This window comes from Geospiza fortis, unplaced genomic scaffold, assembly GCF_000277835.1.
Source record: "Geospiza fortis unplaced genomic scaffold, GeoFor_1.0 scaffold186, whole genome shotgun sequence".
NCBI classification, from domain to species: domain Eukaryota; kingdom Metazoa; phylum Chordata; class Aves; order Passeriformes; family Thraupidae; genus Geospiza; species Geospiza fortis.
This window is the reverse complement of record NW_005054331.1, coordinates 5,731,968-5,753,047: the sequence shown is the minus strand read 5'-3', so window position 1 is coordinate 5,753,047 and position 21,080 is coordinate 5,731,968. Positions and strand designations below refer to the sequence as shown.

Sequence of the window (21,080 nt, the reverse complement as noted above, 5' to 3'; positions counted from 1 at the left end):
TAAGTAAACAAACACATGAGTAGGCAAAATTTGGCATGTCAGCTAAAAGAGGAAAAAAGAAAGTTTTAAGTAAAGGCTGCAATTACTATACCTGGATCTGAATTGAAGGTGCTTCCAAGGCTCTATAAACCATTGGTAGAACACTGTTCTTTATTTCATCTGGTGGAGTTTTGGTTAGAAGCAAGTCCATTTTTTGCAGGAAGATTAACAATATCTATTCAAAGAAAGACAATTCAGAAGCCAAGAGTTTTAATTGCAAAGGATGTATTTACAATTTAAAATGTGTTGTATCATATCAAAAAAACTTCAGAAGTTTTTTTATAACTCAGGAAATATGATCACTTACCATGTTGCTTGCCTGAAGGCATGGAAGACAAAAAACACTTCGACATGTTATTGCATTTTAAAAACAGCAAATACAAATCAAACAAAATATGCATGTTCTAGACTGATTCTTCTGAAATAATAAATCATAATGACTCAGTAAGGAGTTTTTGTTTCTACTTACAAGAACTTGTAAATAGTTCTTGTTTCTCTTTATGGTCTTTTGTTAATATACACCCACAGAAAATCTTTATACACACATCACTGCTACAAAAGCTAAACTTCCAAAAAACTGTAACTAAAATTCTGTCCTCAAAGCACTTGATCACAATTCCACATATACAAGCTGTATTCCATGTGTCTAAAATCAAAACAGGGACATAATAAAAACAATATTTTGGCTACTAGATGGACAAAAATGCCTTTTTTCTATTTAACATGGAAATTGTGTATCCTAAAATTAAAAAGATCTCAAAAAAAATTCACATCACATTAACATAAAAACTAGAATAGCATATATGCAGAGTGGGATCCATCTTGCTTAAGATTACCCATCTAAAGATTAAACATTATTCTAAATCACTCAGCCAGCTCAGACTCAAATACAAAGCACTATGTAACTCATAAGATTCATATCACAACTTGGACAGGTACTAGAGGGGACAGTGAGCATCCACTGACAGCAGAACTCCTTTCAGAAAACAGGTTAAACTAGAGGGATAAATTATGTTTAAAAGTATCACATTTATAACAAAAAGCCAAGTATTTTATAGGAACACTTACATTTTTGTCTAAAAATACATGGCAATCAGTGTTTCTATGTCAAATAAACAGAAGCATTGAAGTGTAGAAACAGAAATGTAACAAGATCCCATTACAAATTTTCCCCTTTTATTTATTCCCCCTTCTCTTTACAGAGAAGAAAAAAATATTTTTATAGTGCAGCTAATATGTGTTTTCTTACTGGAAACGTATCATTTCCCAAATTGCACACACACACACACACACACAAAATCATTCATTTGTTCCATGAATGCTGATTTTGATGCAATATCCCCATATTTGGGACAATCAGGGTGAAATGGATGAGACCAGTTTTAAAGCTAGATTTTATGGTTTTCTTCAATACATAATCTTTGTCCTAAACATGAGTTTTTAAGACTTACATGTTCTCTTAACCCTTGTTCTTCTCTAACAACCCTAACCATGTAATCTTATGGAATTACAGTTTCTATGTTTAAGCTTCTAGGGTCCTATTTAATAGGTTTTATCTATTTAGGTAAAAATTAAGAAGGTCCAGTCAGAGATTCACGCATACCATTTAATAAGATATTAACAGTTAACTAAAAATTAATAATGTAATAGTAATAATGCTTCATTCATTAATGCAGGGCCCAGTACTTGTCAGGGAACACTTCTGTGTAGTGAATTAGAAAATGAATTTACAGCACATCCTATGCTGTCTATGGAATACTGTAGATACAAATTAAAGATTTGTCTGGGAAGCTTTGTCAGAGTAAGCTAGGCTGTTAATGTACAGCACACATTACTCCACACTAACCACAAGAATAAGTTTATCTAAATATTCCATTTTCATATTATGAATTCCCTTATAAAAAGACATTGTGAACACTACTTGAATTTCTTCATATTGAATTAGAGCAGCTTTCCTATGATGCATTCATTTCCTAATTTGAATATCCTACTAAATTCAAGCAACAAGTCCCCCATACAAATCTGTAACATTTTTAAAGAGTGTTTGGAAGAAACACTGGTATCTTCCCTGAATGCTCTTCTCCAAGAGTTAGAAGCACACAGAAACCAGACATTTCTGCCTTGTACAAAGATAGTCACACCTGGAAATCTATCCTCTGGCATTCTGAATCTCTGTACTTTTTTCCAGAATTCCCGATATATTAACTTTGAAAAAATGACCTAGGTTACTTAAACTTTGCCATACTAAAAAGACCATAGGAATAACAGTTGAATAAGCCATGCAGTACTTTGCATTCAAAATATCAGCATAAGAATTTAATAGTGTCCAGATAGTCACAGAAAAACTTAGCAAAGATCCATCATTATGAGTTGACTCCAAGTTTGTATTTTGCTTCCTTTATCTCTCAAGATACAAACCAGCTTTTGTGTTCATTATGCTCCAGATGTAACTTAGCTACAAACTTTCTTGCAGCAAGGATTGTGTCACAAATCTAATGCTAAAGGCAACAGAACACAGATTTACCTTTTAGGATGACACAGCACAAATGAGATGTTCACTGGCTTTTGCTTAGTTAAACATTGACTTTTTTCAAGACAAAAGAACTAACATAAAGCTTCAGTGTACAAACAGCATTAAATAGTTCAAATTTCCTGAGGTATTCTCAGACAGCTGCCCCCTTCCCTGCCTCCACAGTGTAATGACACTTCTCTGGCCCAGTTTTCTGAAACCCAGAAATCAAAGGTCTGCTATGTTTACCTTGCCCTTTAAGTGCTCTGCAGATAAATAACGGCACACAGGAGTGAGCTAGAAGGAATGCATACCTGTCTCTCATCTGTGGAGGCACAATGCCCTACTTTGCAACAGATTTCTCAGGAATCATCATGGTGATGACAAAAGGATGGAAATTTTTCTCCTTAACAGTAACACCTATGTCTTAATACTTTTATACATTTAAACAGCAGGGAAAACAGCATATTTTACTTACACATTACATTTGTCAAATAAAAATGAAATTTATTTCACAAATCTTTGCACAGTCCTCAAACAAATACTACTCTTAATATGAAAAAATAGCACTTCTTAGAGAGTGTCAAAACTACAATTTTTCCACCCTGTGATCCCAATGTCAGCAAACTAGATACAAGAAAAAACTCAACTCAAAAAAACCCAGGTTCATCTACTGGTAGAATATATGCAAACATTGTACTGTACAACCCTGCTCAGATTGCCCAGATATGTGTTAAAATGCTTACAAATATATCTTCTACCATCAACCAAAACCAAGTGGTAAATGAAACCTTTTTTGCAAATCTCATCTATAAATGCAATATACCCTCAGAACCCATCTAAACAAACAGATGTAGAGGCTTTGAGAATTTCCTGAAAAATCTATTTTGAATGAATCAAGACTGACTGCCTGGACAACTACAGAGCAGACTGGGCAATGTGTGTGAAGCTGGAAAAGGGAAATAGAACAATTAGTCATTTGTTCAGGGAAAACAAAAACAAATATAAAAATCGTAATATGAATAATATTAACATACCTGGATTGGTTCTTGCTGCTTAAAAACAGGACCAAGATCAGGTAGAATGAGCTTGATATATTCTTCTTTGGTGCACTCCTCAGCAATTAAGAGAACATTAGGCAAGACAAAGGGTACCATATCCGGATTCACAAATTCAGAAGTCAAGCAAGGCAAAATTCGCTGAATTATAACACGCTAAAAGAAAAAAAAAACCCCAAGTATGAATCATGTACTGCGCTGCAGTAAGTTACCATTGTGCCAGTTCAGCAGCTTTTGTATTAGCCTGATATTTACAAAAAAGTAGACAGATAATTTTCAGTTCTGATCTCTTATTGGCACAGTACACTGTAGTTAATTTACACTGTGCTACTCTGTTTAATTTTCTGTTTGCATTCAAAATTAACAACTGTGAAGATCAACAAAAAGCAATTAACTGTACAGAAAATAGGACTTTTGAGCCACACATGCATTATGAAAACCATGCTCCATATGCTTTCTTTAAAAATACCCTAACAAGCCCCTTAATAATACCCTATAAACCCTCCAAATTAGTAATTTTTTGTTTCTGAATGCCATCATTCACTGAACAAACACATAATCCTACTATACCTCCCTGCAAAACTCCAGACATATTCCCTAACTAGGAGTCTGCTGATGAAACAGATATTAAAACTGTGGATGCAGCATTAGACATCCTTAAACGCTTTCGAAGTCAATAAACAGAAATATATGGTTCAAGGGCATAGTCATTTCCCTCATAAAATATACTTTCAAGACAGAAAAAAATTAAAAAGAATTCTCTAAGGATTATTTGATCAATCAGTGGCTGTCTAAAGTTAGGTGAAATACATGCCACTTATTTCCAAATTCAAAGCACCAACCATTTCTGATCAAATGAAAAAATTACTAAATTAAAAAGAATAGATTATTGACTATGAAGAGTAAATGTTGCACTGTGTAGTGCAAAACAGAATTAAAAATACAGAAATTTAATGCACTGGTTGAGAAGCTCAGTTATTCTATTATGTATTAAACTACTTTTCTCTCACATGTGCATTACCACTTATATAAATTAAGGTATACCAGAAAAGGCAAGGGAGCCTGTCTAGACATCTTGCTTAACACTGCACAGGAGAAATATGTAATGACAGGCATTTGCCTTTGAGATTTCTGAGCACTGCCAGCACAAGAAAGCACTTAGTCTACTGAGGGAAGGAAGCTTCAACATTAAAGTACTGCCTTGCTATAAAAAAACTTGAAGCAATCTTATAGGAAGAAAAGGTGGCAAATTGGCTTCAAAGAGCTATGATGGCATCTAGAAACACAGGGAAAGCCTTTAAGTGGAGAGAAGACAACTCCCTTTCAAACTGGGATGAACTACAACAGCACATGCAAATGATGGCTCCTTATTTGGCTTATTTGCCGTTTTCCATTTGAAGTATTATTGATTGCTGAGGAATACTTCCAGAATAAGCAGATTCTAATCTCCCTTTATTTCCTTCTAATCTATTCTGACAGTCTCATGGCAGTCTATTATGGTACAATGCTACAGAATGTCCAGCATTCCAGTATCAAAATGCTCACAGATGTTCATATATTTTCAAACTTGCTATTACAAGACATCATTCAGACATACCTTAGGTAGCTTTGGCAGAACTTTTGGTAGTCCTTTAAAGAACTGTGATTTCTGCAGGTTATCCCTTTGAAATAATGAATCAAAATACTGAAGCGTCATTGCTCCTACATCATCGAAGAATGGTATCTAAAAGTAAGATTAAAAGGTTTTGATCTGGAGGGGGATAACACTGACACTGCTACAATAATTCCAAAATACAGTCATCTATCTACCCTTTCAATGCATGACAGCAAGCTTTTACAATGACATGTCCGCAACTAACAACTAGAAAATTAAACTTTTGCATAAGAAGTAGTAAAATACTCAGATACAGGTTAATTATTAAGACAGAATTTTCCTAGCATTTTTCAAAAGCTCATGCATGTTATGTATATCTAAGTTAAAACATTATTTCATATACAGTAAGTGGCTTACAAAAAATGTAATGTAAAATAAAAACTTTGAATAAATATTCTTCTAGGAAGAATTATGCTATATTATATTATATTATATTACATTACATCACATTACATTACATTACAACACAGGATGACCTACTAGGTCATCCACATGTGGCTCCCACCCCTGGAAACTCCAGAAACCCTGGAAGCTCTGGTATCTCTACCCTATAATTCAGTGTGCAGATGTGGTAAAAGAGACTCAACATCTTTATAAAACCATACTGCTTAATAAAACCCCTCACAGATTTGCTTGTTGCAGTCCTTCAGAAAACTGAGCTGATACCTAAGAAATATCTGCCAATTCCCTTGCTCCCATCTTTCAGCATATAGGTGTACAAAACCATCACCTGCTCCTTCTCCCTTCTTCACCCACTGCTTCCTTCAGTTGAAACACTGATTCCTATCTCTGCACACCATCTTTTTACACCACAGCAAAATAACAAAATCCTTTAGCAAAACAAAACTATAAGCAGGAATCTGAAAGGCTATCATATCAGATTGGAGAAAATGGAGCGTAAGACAAGGGAAGAACAATGCTACTTTCAGATAGAAAAATGGTGCAACAGTTTTGCCTAATTAAAACTTACACTATATCCTACTTGCAATTAAATTTTGCTTTGTTAGGGTAAACAATTTCTGAATATACTTTATTTTTCTGCATACTTAAGAATACACCAAAAATCATAAGCCAAAAATTAATCCTTCCATTTATTACCCTTTATCATTTCCTCACTTTCAAATCCTTCCAGTATAATTTTAAAGACTGAATTGTATAAAATCATAGCACTGAAAAACTTCCAATTGAATGGAAAGGAATAAAACAGTGTTGCATTGAATAATTTTTGAATAATTCTTCTAAATTCTGTCTCAGCACCCACTTTTTCCATATAAATAAATGTCTGCATAAGGATAACTTTTGACATCAACTAACATTACATCTAAATGGTTAAAAAATATTTAACATTTCAAATGAAAATATTAACAGAAAACACTTCAAAATAGCTCTAGAAATCAAACTGTAATTTCTCTCTTTCCTATGGCTGCTGTATTTTCCATGGACTGACCTTAGTCATTTGATCAGCATCTGGTCTGACTGCTGGAGCTACGTTTAGGAGGAGCTTTACGTGCTCACGCACCTCCTCAGGTATGTTCTCAAGAGTACTGGAGCTTAAACGGCTCAGCTGTGGAAGTAATTCAAGCATGAACACCATGAAGTCAGAAGACTCTGCATGTAACTATTTCCAATGTACATTTGTTCTCTTGATGGTTTCTCTATCCATGCATTTGATATCCCTCTCTTCTTGCTCACAGTCTCCTCTGTTTCCCAAGAGCCTACCTGTTTTAGGTCCGATCTCTTTTTAAAACTTCTCACTGTAGTTCAGGTTATCAGAGAACACAAATATGATATTTTAAACGGGTAAATGTCATTATCTGAGATGTTGTCTACACACATTAAAATACAGTAGATACTGTGTGGCACTGGGCACCCAAAGAACTCACAACAAAGGAAACTTGCATATGAACAGACATTATGTCAGCTGATCCAATTAACTGTGACACTGCTATCTGTTAATACTCACAGTCCACAAAGAATGTGAAATGGTGATAGCTAAGTGGACACCAACTGCCATGTCAAGTGATCAAATCACTCTAAACCCAGCCCTCTTCAATGGTCCTACATAGGTAATTCACTGCCAGGTGTTTCATACTCTTCACCTCAACAGGTAATTATTTCACAAGACCAGCATTCAACAGGTTTAAAGAGAAATCAGGTGAAGAATGCAATTTTAGTTTATAAAGTTGGTACACATAACCTCCTCTAAACATATTTTTACTTCTTGTATTTTGCTATGATATTTTTCCTTGTTATAACAACAGTATGCAGGGTAAGATACCATTGTCAGATGGTTTATGTTGGAGCACTGATACTGTTCTCAATATTTCAATCTATTTTACAGAAGTAACTTTTCAAATACGAAAATCAACAAGCAATAACCATAAAAAGAACAAATACCTGGTCCAGCTGTCTACTAAAGCTTTTATAAATATCTTGCTTGTTGACCTCAAAAATTGGTTTCCCTTTATTAAACACTGCATACATAACAGCTCCCAGAGAGTACATATCACTGGCTGTCTCACAGCTCACAGAGAGAATATATTCCGGTGCCAGATACTCAGGATTTGGAAGACACAAGGATGGCAAGTTTGGATCCCATTCCTTACAAGGGAACTTTGGCTACAAGAGAAGTATGAGAAGCGAAAAAAAGTACATTTATCAAGGATTTTAAAGACAATTTTCAAAAAGAAACTCAAGCAGCAAAAAATAATTAAGCCACTCAAATTCAATTATGAATCAAACATCAACACAGTAAGGCAAAACTGTTAAGTATCTCTGTCTATAGCTTAGAGTGATTCACTGATGCAGTTTTATCTGAATATTAGAGCTGGGAAGTGTAAATGTAAAATCAAAGCACTGCTGTAATGGGGAAACATGAGATATGATGGAATTCATTTTCAAAGGTAGCAGCCAGGCACCGAGTAAGTGCAACACACTAAGTTAGGCTTGCAAGTCATCCAACATGAAGGGGAGCAGAAGTGGCACAGGCTCCAGCCTCTGTTTGAAACCATCACTAGTCTACTGTAACCCCACTGAGCTCACTCAGGCTCTTTTTCTGAGATGATCAAATGCAGCACTTCAATCCAGACCTGTGCCATATGTTCTGACTTCTGGCCAACAAAATACAGAGGTGAATATTAAATAAATGGCTATATACTGGAATGCAAAATCATGAAACTGGTTTCAGGCAAAGACCTGAATTTGAAACTGAATGATGATAAATATAAAGATTATTACCTCCTGTTCAGATGGATTTGTTGATTGGATACAAAAATCAAAGCCCATAATTTTCCATGCTCCACTCTTATTCAAGATTATATTTTCAGGAGTAATATTTCCATGGACCATTTTGACACTGCTATGCAAAAATGACAAACCTTCAGAAACCTGTTCATAAAAGATCATTATTTCAGGTTAAATATTTCCCCAAACATCCTATAAGACATTTACAAAAATTCTGTTCTTATGGTCACAGTTAAATTCCTAAGTTAACTACGAAACAATTTTTCATATTTTAGCCTATGCCTTAAAAATTATGCATGAAGGCAATTAAACACAGATGGGTAATCAACAGGTGAGATTACTAGTGTTAATTAACTATCACAGCATAAGTGTGGTGGTGCATTCCCCTCTCCTCTCAGGTCACACTATCTCAGAAGAACAAAAATGCTTTATGAAGCTAGTCAACATATTCACCAAACAAAACCTGGGAGCTAATGGTTCTCCACAGAACATAAAGGAAAGATTCACATATGGAAGTGACAGATGTAGCATAAACATTTACATGGAAAATAAAAATTAATTAAAGTTTCTATTTTACATGTCAGAACAATCAAAAAAAGAGTAGCACCTTAGAGCTTCTAGTGTTTATCCTCTTTTACACTTAGAGAGATCAGGGCACTATTACCTCTCACCTCACTATTATTTGATTAACTATAGGCAGACGAAACTTTGGCAGTGTACTGACTTCATTAAAAAAATCATTAAAATTAAAAGCAGAAAAATATTATAAAGACAACCTGTACCATACCTGAAGCAAACCATATTTGGTCTCCACGTCATAAAGTTTGTATTCTTTAATGTCTGATGGTAAAGGAGAAGGTAGGTTGTCCCAGCTGCCAAGAACATTAGCTAAACTTGCACAGACTGGTTCTGTACAAAATGCCAAGCAATCCCTGTATAGGAAATGCATTAAAAAATTTCTTGTGCATAAATGCAATATATCTCTTGACTGCAAATAAAGAACCATACAAACACCACATATATTGCCAAAGCACCTGGTGCTACCAAAAGCCATGTTATATTTCAGGTTTTGAATTCTTTTAATATTATACTGAAGAGAAACACATAAATATATCTGAAGTTTAAAAAATACTAGAATTAGGATATTTTATTCTCTAACATTCACATAAATCCCTAATGATTCACAAAATGCTTCATAAATTTTTTTTTAAAAAACAATGCTTTCCTTGTCCTGATCCAGGACAAATTGATCAAGTAATTCTTATTACTATTAAAACTTGTAAAATCAGACTTCTAGCTAGGCCTAAAATCAACATGTCCCTGACTGAAGCAGTACTTAATGAGGTCAGACAATGATTAGAAACTAAATTAATATAATATAAAGGAGCACCTGAATATTCTTTGACAACTGATAGAGAAGATCTGCAAAACACAAATACACTTTTTATATGAACAGCAGTCTTCATGGGAAGTGACTGTTCTCTAAATTATTTTATTGATTTTTTTCTTCATGAAAAATTAATGGTCTTGCTTATGCATTTTTGTGTCAATTGTTTTTGAAAACAGAAGAAGAGGTTGTAACACTGTCAAAATTTCAAATTTCAGAATTGGTCCTATATATCAGAAACCAATAAATGTCTCAATTTCCCAAGCTTCATACAACATAGACAGAGTCATCCTTTACATCCCCATTCTTCACACTGCTCTGCACAGCAGTGGAGGCCCTGGATGGCCATTGCCATTCACTCCTTAATTGTTTTAAAGGGATTTTTTTCAGAAAGCACTACATGGATGGTAGCACACATACCTGCTTTAAGGATCATTAATTCATGAGAACACTAAATACTGCATCAGCATGGACACAGAAAACAGAAACCAAAAAACAATAACAAAGATATATTTTTTAATCTAAAGTTCTAGGCAAGAAGACAGAGCCTAACTTTTTGATCACTCCATAAAAACATCAGAAAACACATCTCAGCATGAAACTACCACATATTTTTTAAGTATTTCAATGATTAACAAGCTTGACCTTTAAAGTAAAATAAGGCCACTGTAACATGAAAACAAACCTCTTACTATCCATCCAGACTTTAGTTTTATCTACTGCCTCTCTAGAAGAAAAACAACTGAACAGTAAAATACTTTGAATGCTAAGTGTCAGCCAACCTGACACAATTTTTTGCTTGGTTTCCTCCCTCCCATTATGATAATGACATACCTTTCATGTTTCTATTAATATGGCTAGGGTTATAAAATTTGTTTCTATCATAAATACAAGTCAAAATGAGAACACAGAAAGACAAAGCATTTTCTTTTCAGTCTGACTTCAGCTTTACCACAGAGCTTATCCATTTAGTTACGGTTAGGGCACAGATGAAAATGCCTAGGGAACAGTTATTCTGTGGTTTTCATAACAAACTCTCTGATTACTCCTGGTTTGAGGGAATAAAAATATGGCTGTTTATTTTTTACTTTAGGAGGTAATTAAAAAAAGGGCCCAAGCCACAGTATTGGGGGGATGCAGTAAATCTAATTAAATAGCAGAATTTTGCAGGAGGTGATGTCTGCCATACAGGGCAGCTGCCTTAACAGTTTCCTGAATAATATCAACATGAAATTCAGAATAATAAGATAAAAACATTTAAAAAATAAAAAGTGACAGCTAAAACCACATATGCTTTCTACAGAGAAACAATGTAACAAATGCAATGTCTAGTAAATTATAAGGGCCAATTCACACCACTACTCATTTTAAAGGGTAGGAATGATATTATGCCTTAATCCACAATTTGGTTTTTTTATCCTTTTCTTCAATAACAAGCTAGATATAAATTAATAATGCTTTGCAGTGCTGTTAATGGAATTCAAGACCATTTGTAAATAAACACACTCATATTAAATATTTAGTATAAATAAGGAGTTACTCATAAATGCATGTTAAGAGGTTTTACATCATTATATGTACTACGTACATTTATATTAAATATAACTATGTTGGATACCAATAATTTGTAGTAGAAACATTCTATTAATAGTGGAAAAACTATCTACGCACTAGAGTTAGAAAGGTATGGCCTTTCTTTCCATATCTACTTCAGCCCTCCAGGTGCATCAAGTATCTACTTGCATCATAAAGGAGAAATATAATGGGTGAGCTGCAAGCAGCTCATTACAACTGTACGTTACTTTAGGGAAACACAAAAGAAAAAAGGAAGAAAAAAAAGTCAGGTACAGTCTAGCTAGAGGCCCACGAGAGATTTCTTCAAGAATAGGCACTCTGGAAAGACCTGAAATCCTAAAACAATCTTACAGCATGCTTGCACAAGGTTACACACACATATATTCTACATAAACCTTTATTTTATTAATCTTCTCCAGAAATTGTTACATCTGTTTCTGGCACAGCAAGCAACTCTACAGGTTTTGTGCTTCTGGTGTTTCTACCAGCAGCTGAGTGTGCTGAGTATGGAAACAAAAACAGCAGAAGCTAAATGTAAGGCATTACTAAAGACTCACAAACAACTCAGATGTAACTACACTGCTACCTTTACTCAAAAGGCTTAAATACTTGACCAGAACACCACCAAAGCTTTCTTAAAGGTATGAATCTTGGTGTTTTCTTCTGAAGGGCAAAGTTCAGGGGAAAAGTTGCTGAGTCAACTGGAAAGCTGTGACAATTTTTGGAAGAAGGCTGAGGTATACTCTGGGATTCACTTGCATACTCTATAATTTCAGATGACCCTAGGCCATTTAGCATGTAATGGTCTGTAGAGTACTGAGAGCTGTCTTCAACCTAATTGATTCTCTTTAGGCCATTGTAAGGGACATACTAGATCATAGGTGCAATGACAGCTTTGAACCCCTGTTAATGAGAAATGTGTTTAGCACTGGAAGAAAGATAGATATGAATATGCAAGTGCAATTTAAGCCAATAAACCTGTCTCAAAGCAGGCATTGCAAAGATGAAGAAGCATTCCTACAGTATTCTCAGCTCCTAAAAACCATTTGGAAAAAGTCAACACAGAAAGGAAGGACATTATATAATGAATCTTTATCAGGCTACAATTTAGGATCACAGAACGGCACCTCTGGAAATCATCTAGTCCAACCCCTTTCCTCTTTGGGGGAAAAAACCCTAGAACCTCCATCATCTTCTTTAGTAGTATCAGGATCAGCTTCCTATTTTAATATAAAACCTTGATTTCCTTTGTTAGATTTTAGTGTGCTGTTATCCCTACAGCTGAACAAAATATCTGTAAGACTAACCAGTTATTCTTCCTAGTGACCAACTTTTTATAAATCAAATAAGCGCTAGATGAACGTGCTGAATTTTGTCTTCCTTGATTGGCACTTGAGGGCCTTTTCAACACATATTTAGCTACAATACAAACAATTTATCAAAAATCCCCAGTCTCACATGTATTAAATACATCTCATACATGGAACAAAATGTATGAAAAAGTTTTTGAGAGAAAACTATTTTAAGAGAGTTCTTTGAAAGCAAAATTAATTAAAGCACCAGATTTTCATGATGTAATGGTCATGTGTAGCCTTACAGTTGCAACTGGACTAAAATCAAGCAAAAGATTATTAATTTGATTCACACCCAAACTGCATGCTATGGTGGAGGGGGGAATACCTTGTCATATAAATAAATACACTAAACATGAATCTCATCAGCTGCATGTATTGAATGTTCCACACAGCTTACATCCACTACCAAAACAATGATTAAAAGTAACTGTTCTTTACTTTATTACAGCTTACCTGGACTCTTCTAATGGATGTTGTACAGTAAGTAGTCTAGGGTGTCGAAGCCTAGTTAGCTGTTGAACACCTCGTTTTAAGGAATCAATAATCTGATCTTTTTCAAATTTTTGGTACTTGTCTATTAGCTTCTTATCAAAGACAAAAACAGCCACTTCCTGAAAATAAGCAACAGAATTCTCTCAGTATATAACACAGACGAAACCTAAGCCTACACACAATTATATACAAATGTGGTTTTTGAATCAACAGTATAATCCCACCAATACGATAACCAAACAAAGAAACTGACCTTATTTAGTTCCAGTCATGGGAGAGGTTACTGTAAATAAACCCTGAAATAGATATTTTGAATTAAAGTACTAATGTTCCTTTATTGTATAAACAGCAATGTGTAAACTATAACCCCTACCTACACAGTGACAAAGCAGCAGATCCACAGTCAGAAATCAGCTTGATTTTAAGCAGATGAAAGCATTTATATCTACTATGAACAGTTAAAATATTCTGAGTATATATCAAGTGTTGCTTTATTAAACCAAGTCCTGTCTTAGTGTTCTGCTCCAAACCAGTACAATCTGACAAAGGAGCCACAGTAATCTATTAATCTGGTCAGACCATTCACATGATAAAACACTAAGAATTTTGTAATGCTTAAAGATGTGTAAAAACCAAAAACATTAAAAACAGAGAAATCCTCTCCAACTTCTGCAACTGAAGCAGGAGAAAATTAAGAAATCTGTATGAAACTTTGAAATTACAGAGGTCGATGTAAAATAAAAAAATTGGATTACATCAGCATCTGGGAAGTTGTTAATGTGAAATCTATCAACTGATGAAAACAAGGAATTAAAACCTTTCATCATGAAACAGACTTTTATATGCTGCTACAACAGCATTATGAATAATAATAAAGGTTAGAAAGCAGTAGAAAATAATACGAAAATACAGTTTGCAGTCCCAAGAGGAACTCAATGCTCTTTTACTGCACATTTTATAACCATTACTTTAATTAAAATCTCACAAGAGCAACTTCATTATTAATTAAATAAAACCCTATAAACTTTTAGAAATAGGCTATCCAAAATTTGAAATTCAGCCCAATACAAAAAAATTGGTTTTTTGCTATTTTCATTAAGCCTTTAGCAGGTGAATACTTGTAACTAACTCAACTAAGTACACTTTTCCTGCCACTACCCATATTGGCTCCCTGCTCCAGTTTTTAGGTGTGATGGATCAAACATTAACACAAGGCAGAGAAGAGCAATGACAGGGGATGGAAGACATACACTGAGTAGTACATGACCAATAACAAAATTTCAAATAAACACTGCACCTCTGAAAAAACTTCTGTTTGATGACAAGTGAAAAGAATCAGAAAGTACTTAAATCAGTTATGGTTTGAATATTTTGTGATGGGTCTAAGTTCTATTGGTGCTTGCTGCAATCCTGCATGGTTTGTTTAAGCTCATAATTCCCTGTACCTGGCAGAAGAGAACACAATTTGTGCTTCAGAGCCTTAACCAGCTGACTCAAGGCCATTAGGTCCCTCTTGACTGTCTTGCTTTGAGTCTCTGTTAATGTGAAATGTGTTTAGCGCTGGAGGAAGTAGTAGCCTTGTTGTTGGGGGACTTACCTTCTGACTTCTGCTAGCTTTACAACTGAGCTGGCAAGTGCTTTGTGACCTTACACTATATATTTATGATTGCACTTTCTAAGCAGAAGGACGAGTGCCATATTGTGCCAAAAAAAGTGTAAGTGCATAAAGTCTAAGTTAATAAATCTAAGATGAGCTGAAATACATACTGTGAAATTATACACCTATATATAACTAGAGTGACTCATAAATCTTTCAAACAAACAGCAGCAGATCAGCTATGAAATAGCACCAGACAAACATATGCACACACAGGTAAGTAATTGCCTCACATTCTGTTAGGTTGTTACTAAGTCACCTACACAGTAAGCAAGAAAAGACAAGGTACATTAAAAAAATAATAACAGATAAACATTCAGAAATCCTAGAAAAGCAGCAAGGCAGGAACCAGGCAGAACTCAGAAAAGAAGAATAAAGTTATAGATATCTATTGTCACCAGAGATGGAATATTTGTAACTGTCCACTGACTCAAAATAGGAACAAAAATAATCCTGAAAACAAAGATTTCTCATGGGATCTGCTGCTGTAACATTAAAACCTCCAAATGTAGTTGTTTTATCTGGTAACAATGACTTGAACTATTAAGTCTATTAGACTCACAAGACTTAACTATTGTGTTGTGGTAAAGTGACAACAAGAGGGCTAATTAAGGCCTTACATCCTACTTGTCTGAGTACAATACACACTGCAAAAAAACCTTGTAGCTTCAACTTAGATATACACACTTGTAATACAGCAGACATGTGCAACTTCACAAAAGTGACTGCTATCACCTGGAAAATGACAGCCAGCCCAAAGAACATTCAGAAGGTACATGGGAGAGAAATAAAAAAATAATGTTAAAGAACATATATTGCAATACAACACACCATAAACCTGTATTGCAGCACAATTTGTTTTGCAATGGCAAAGTGAACGTTGACATGGTGTTACCTAACTGGTAATGTTAATAATGAATGGTAACTGCATGTCAAAAGACCAGCCATCTAAAATTCCATGCAGCACAACTGCTGCTGTATTTTTAATTACTAATGATGGCATACAACTGCACATATGTTAGTCAGGGTTTAAAGATATATTGCAGGACCACATGGAGCATCTGAACTAAAACTCTCTAAAACTGTTGGTCAGAGCACCCATTCAAGGCTTGAAAAACATGATTGACAGGAACCTAGTTACATATACTCTGTCAACTATACAGTGAAAGAAACTTGCTACAACTCTCCAGACATTAAGGATATATCTGCTACAGATCAAATGCTTACTGGGCACATATGATTGTATAAAACCTATCAAAATTACCACGCTTCCAATGTTATCACTTTGTACAGCTGAGTAAGACCAAAAACAAAGCCCCAGCCAACTGCTATGTTGGGTAAATTCAGTAAATAAAAGATGCACAGAGCTCTGCACCAGCTAAAAAATGCATGAAAATATGACAAAAGTACCTGATTAAACATTTTTCAGACTCTCTCACACAGAATCAGATTACACATTCTTTGCAGATTATTTATTCTATGTATTATATATATGGATTTGCTACTGTTTATTTGCCTATGATCTAACAGATTGTATAAACATTTTCCAACGACATTCCTTTGTGTCCATTTCTTTTTGGTATATTTGCACAAGCTGTTGCATTGTCTAAGTGACTTCACATTACTTAGCATTACTTTTAACTAAAGACCATAATTTATTAACACTTCATTTACACTTCGAAAATTGTATTTCCTCCCTGAATTCGAAAAGACTTTTTTCACATTTCTCCAGTGTAACAAAATAATTTTCTGTAATAATAATTCTTAACCTCTGTTGTTTGCAAACCTTCTTCTGAAGTCACAGTCCTATACTCATTTATACAGGCCATTTCAAATGAGTCAAATATTTGAGTACTGGTGCTCTAAACCCTAATACTTTAAGGAAACTAAAAAGGAACAATACTGATTTGAAAGCAGCACATGGAAAGCATAACCAACTTCCTTCACAACCTCCTCCTCTATCCCTTGCCTTACAGTATCTCAAAATTTCTAACTGCTCAATTTCTGCACTGTAGCTGAGCAAAATATTACAGTCTTGCCGACAACAAATGATGACATACTTCACAGTTATTTTAAAATGTAAAAAGCCAGAATTGTTACCCAAAAAAAGCTGCCAGCTGCAACAAACTGGGGAACCAATCCATGGTAAAGCAAACTTCTTGTCAGGCCACTTTTAACTCAGATGAATTCTTGATCTTGCTTCCAAATTGTATGCTATGAATGTAGAACCACTTCTTTCTCCAACAAAAGTCTTAAAGCAAGTAATACTTATATATCTTATATATGTACTTAAATAGCGCTGAGTTTTTTGTGTCATTTCACTACCCTTAACATGAGTCTGTCCAGTCAGACTTTAACTGCCACTTACCAACTGCTACCAATCAATCTGTCATCTAATGTTTATAAACACAGCTCTTTAGTTGATAACTCACCTGCTTTGTTGATTTTTTAGTTCCATTAAATATCTTCCAAGCAAGACCATTACCACCACTGGCAATGTGTCGCCCAACATCGAATTCCCTGGTGACGGGATTTCCCATGACTGCACTGGTGACATCAGCTGTCACCTTTGTGACAGTGCTCTTCAGCTTGTTCAGCATGGACTCCATGGTTTCAGTTTGCACCAATGGCTTATCCTACTACGACAAGAAAAAAAAGGTTTACAGTCCTCTCAATTCAACCATTTATTGGAAACTGTAATCAAATAATGCAAAGGATTCATAAACTGTGCCCCGACAGGAAAGGTTCACACTCTGTGTATTAGTATCCATCAAATAGAGAAACAAATCTGAAGGAAAACAGACTCCTTTAATTCCAGTGCTCACAGAATTACTCATTTGTCCGACATGAAGGATTGCTTAAGATCCCAGGCCAGCAAAATAATGGATGTGTATTGTACAGACAGCAAGTAAAAACCAGAAATATTCTTTCCTACGCAGTGCTTTTCAAAACACAAGCTCAAAATTCAGTATTTTGCCCATCAGACTGCTGACATTACCATTTGTATTATCTAACTATTAATGAACTTAAGTGCATGGGAAGGAAACAAGAAATCTGTCCTTTTATGCTTTACCAAATTTGTGCAAGGAAACTTTTCCTCACATCATCTTTCAAATTTTAGAGCTATAAGACTGTAGCAGTTTCCAATTTACTTCATCTTCCCCTGTAGTGTGGACTTTCAGAGTTTTCTGTATTTTCTCAATAAATCTGACTTGCCTATTCTGCCAGATACAAGTTCTGAAGCTATTTATGCAATTGTTTCTCTGATAATGTCTACACTAGAAAGAATGAAGGCAGCAAACAAACAGCAGGAAAAAAGATATAGACATTCATCTTCCTTATCTGTGAGAGCAAAGAAAAAGAGAATGCAAGAAGAAATTATTTCCTGAAATCAGTATTATGTAGTATATTCAAAAGCAACACTTCAGGATATTTCTTCAGTCTCTCTTTCAAGTAAGATGTACAAACATCTGTATCCTTCAGTCAAACTTAACCAAAATCAACCACACTGAAGTTACCGGCACATGCACTCCTCCTCTCCCTGGTACTATAGATTTGATTCCACTACAAATCCAGACAAATAATCTGATTAGGTTGCAATTGCGAAGACAGACTTGTAATAGAGGTCTTTAAATGTAAAAGAGGTAATAAACATACTAAACAAAACTCTTTAAAAAGTTCCCTGTGTTAAGGGACAATTCCCTCCAGTGCAATTGTGTGTAACAGTATTAGCCAAGCCCCGAGCAAATCTTAGTGCAGCACTGCATGAGGAACATCTGTGCTACTCTATCTTGACTCTTTAGATATGAGAAACTGTGTCTGAAATCAACAAGACAATCTTAAGAATAACTACAAACTTGTTTGGTATATAGTTAGTGTTTTGTTGAGAACACACCTTGAAATAAATTATGGAAACACAGAATTCCTTTATTAAGTAATTTTATTTTCAGTATTTTAAATTTCATTATTACAAGAAATTAATTTTACTTTATGATTCATTATATGGAAAAACACATGCAAGTCCTAACTGTGCAGCCATACACCAAACTTCTAGGAAGACACTGGCTAATATCCCTGTATGAAGAAACTTTTCATGAAACTAATAAATAGGCACAAACAAGGATCATGGATTATTCTAAAAAGGATCTATAGGCATTTCCAGCTCTCAGCAATTTTATTCAGCAGCTATTCTGTGGGCAAACTCTATATGCTAAAAGACTACAAAATCAATCCTAACAAGTTTAAGATAATCCCAAATCTAATTTACTTGGGTATAGATCTCGTGCTTTTTCCATTGTTTTGTTCGCTCCCAGCCATCAAATCTTCTCTAGTACCAATGCAACATCATCTTGTTAGGACCCTAAAACACTTTGCAAAATTAACTGCAGAAACATTATGAAGAAAATGCATGTGGATGCATGTTCAAATTCCATTGTGTAAATCTGAAAGGAAACTTTCTCTACAGAGATGGTGGGAAAATGGTGTAGTATTCATTAAAACAGAAGTGTCCTCTGCTGTGGGTGACAGACAAACTGCAGTGAGTAGTCTGAAAAAGCCACTAGGTGAGAATGTCAACAGCACTCCAGTATCTGAAGTGCCAGAATTTAAAATTCAAGCCTGGTAGACCCTGTCCAACCTGTTCCCCTCCAGCCTGACAGTAGGCAAACTATTGTTTAATTTACCTTCTGAGCAAGCAGTACCAAGAAACTTATTTCTCAATAAGCAGATGTGATTTAAAGCTTACATCTACCTAACTGTAAATTTGTAGAAATCCTCTTATCAACATCTGAATGTAAGCTAAAATAATATATTTTGCTTTATAAACACAATTGCTATCACAAACTTCAGTAAAACAATCTATATATGTCAACAGGAACAAGGTACCTAGAGAATCCATACCCCACCAAAAATATTTGTTTTGGATAGTATCTCTAATACCACAAATCATGATGAGTTAACCACATCTGAAATACACAAGTCTGGTTCTCTGCTGTAGGAAAACTTGTTTGTTCAGTTAAGACTGGTCTAGTATTTCCAAAAAAAATAATAACCAAGTGGCAATAAAGTCAGTCACCCACAATGAAATTTGCATTTCAAGTTAAAAGGTAATAAATGAGACAAATGCAAAATCTGAAGTATAACAGTGTCTGTACAAGCCACACAGGACATGCAATAGATGTTTAAGAACTCTTCCTGTTTGAATTTCATGAGTAATATCGATGCTACTGATTCTGAGTCTGTGAAACCTGGAACTAATCCTAAAAAAATCTGCATCTTCAATATGTTTTTTCATGAATGCCCCTCACAATCGGTAATGGTTTTTATGCCGATGTACATCAGCAATCATACGGCAGCATGAGAACAATTACTTAGCAAGGTAGTAAGCAACAACCAACACTGCATTCAGAAAAGAGGCAGAACATTCAAAATGTTGAAATACAGGCAGTTGAAATCCACAACAAAGACTGCCCACCATTTTTCAATTCTCATTCATAAAAAAACCCAAAAACTGCATAATGCAAACCCCGCAGTTTAACCTCAAACTAGTTCATAGTTTCATGTGATGTATGGCTGTGAGTGCACACTGCACAGCAGTACAATACACACTATCACTACTCCGAACTACAACAAGCTGGGATCCCTCTTTGGGAACCCAGACCAGCAGGCTGGCACACAGCTACTTCATGCTCTCCAATCGCATCCTATCCCCCTGCCCCAAGCAAGGATCAATCCACAGAAGTAAGTGCTGGAACAACTGAGTCACCGCAAATAAAAGGACAAAACCCCAGCATTTTTTAAGCACAACCAGACTTTTGCATTTGTTACAAAAAAATCGAGAGGGTCAAATGCAATGAAGCACTGGACAAGGCTGCCCTCGCCGCACGTCAATTTCTTAACTTTCATGCACCATTTCAGTACCGAGCTTTAGCTGAATCCCTACCAAAACCTCACGGAACGAGATCCACGAACAAGGTTCTGTCTGTCGCCTGGTGACAGGTGAAACCCAGCCTGGGCACTGCACAAACCCCGGTCAGCCTCCTGCGGGCTAGCCCTCCGGGATGAAGTATTTACTGTTATTTCCAGCGACAGCGGACACGCACCGCTCCGAGC

At 35.3% G+C, this 21,080-nt stretch overlaps 2 protein-coding genes across 3 annotated transcripts in view; one reads left to right on the top strand and one right to left on the bottom strand.

Moving 5' to 3' along the window:
- The window catches only part of SCYL2 (SCY1 like pseudokinase 2), a 30,391-nt gene extending 12,787 nt beyond the window's left edge, over positions 1–17,604 (bottom strand). The window contains exons 1-10 of one of the 2 annotated variants that reach the window (XM_031057553.1): positions 17,402–17,604; positions 13,274–13,431; positions 9,291–9,435; positions 8,498–8,647; positions 7,658–7,879; positions 6,708–6,824; positions 5,204–5,329; positions 3,586–3,762; positions 347–358; positions 92–214 (exon numbers count right to left, since the gene is read on the bottom strand). In XM_031057553.1, the coding sequence (XP_030913413.1) occupies positions 92–214; positions 347–358; positions 3,586–3,762; positions 5,204–5,329; positions 6,708–6,824; positions 7,658–7,879; positions 8,498–8,647; positions 9,291–9,435; positions 13,274–13,431; positions 17,402–17,578 (1,407 nt within the window). In that variant the 5' untranslated portion in view covers positions 17,579–17,604. The remainder of the gene's footprint in view (positions 1–91; positions 215–346; positions 359–3,585; positions 3,763–5,203; positions 5,330–6,707; positions 6,825–7,657; positions 7,880–8,497; positions 8,648–9,290; positions 9,436–13,273; positions 13,432–17,401) is intronic. The other variant, XM_005421614.2, reaches the window with a different exon arrangement.
- Positions 17,605–20,536: 2,932 nt separating this feature from the next.
- Positions 20,537–21,080, top strand: part of DEPDC4 (DEP domain containing 4) — a 13,383-nt gene continuing 12,839 nt past the window's right edge. Inside the window, exon 1 of the mRNA XM_031057542.1 lies at positions 20,537–20,708. Coding sequence (XP_030913402.1) covers positions 20,537–20,708 — 172 coding nt within the window. The remainder of the gene's footprint in view (positions 20,709–21,080) is intronic.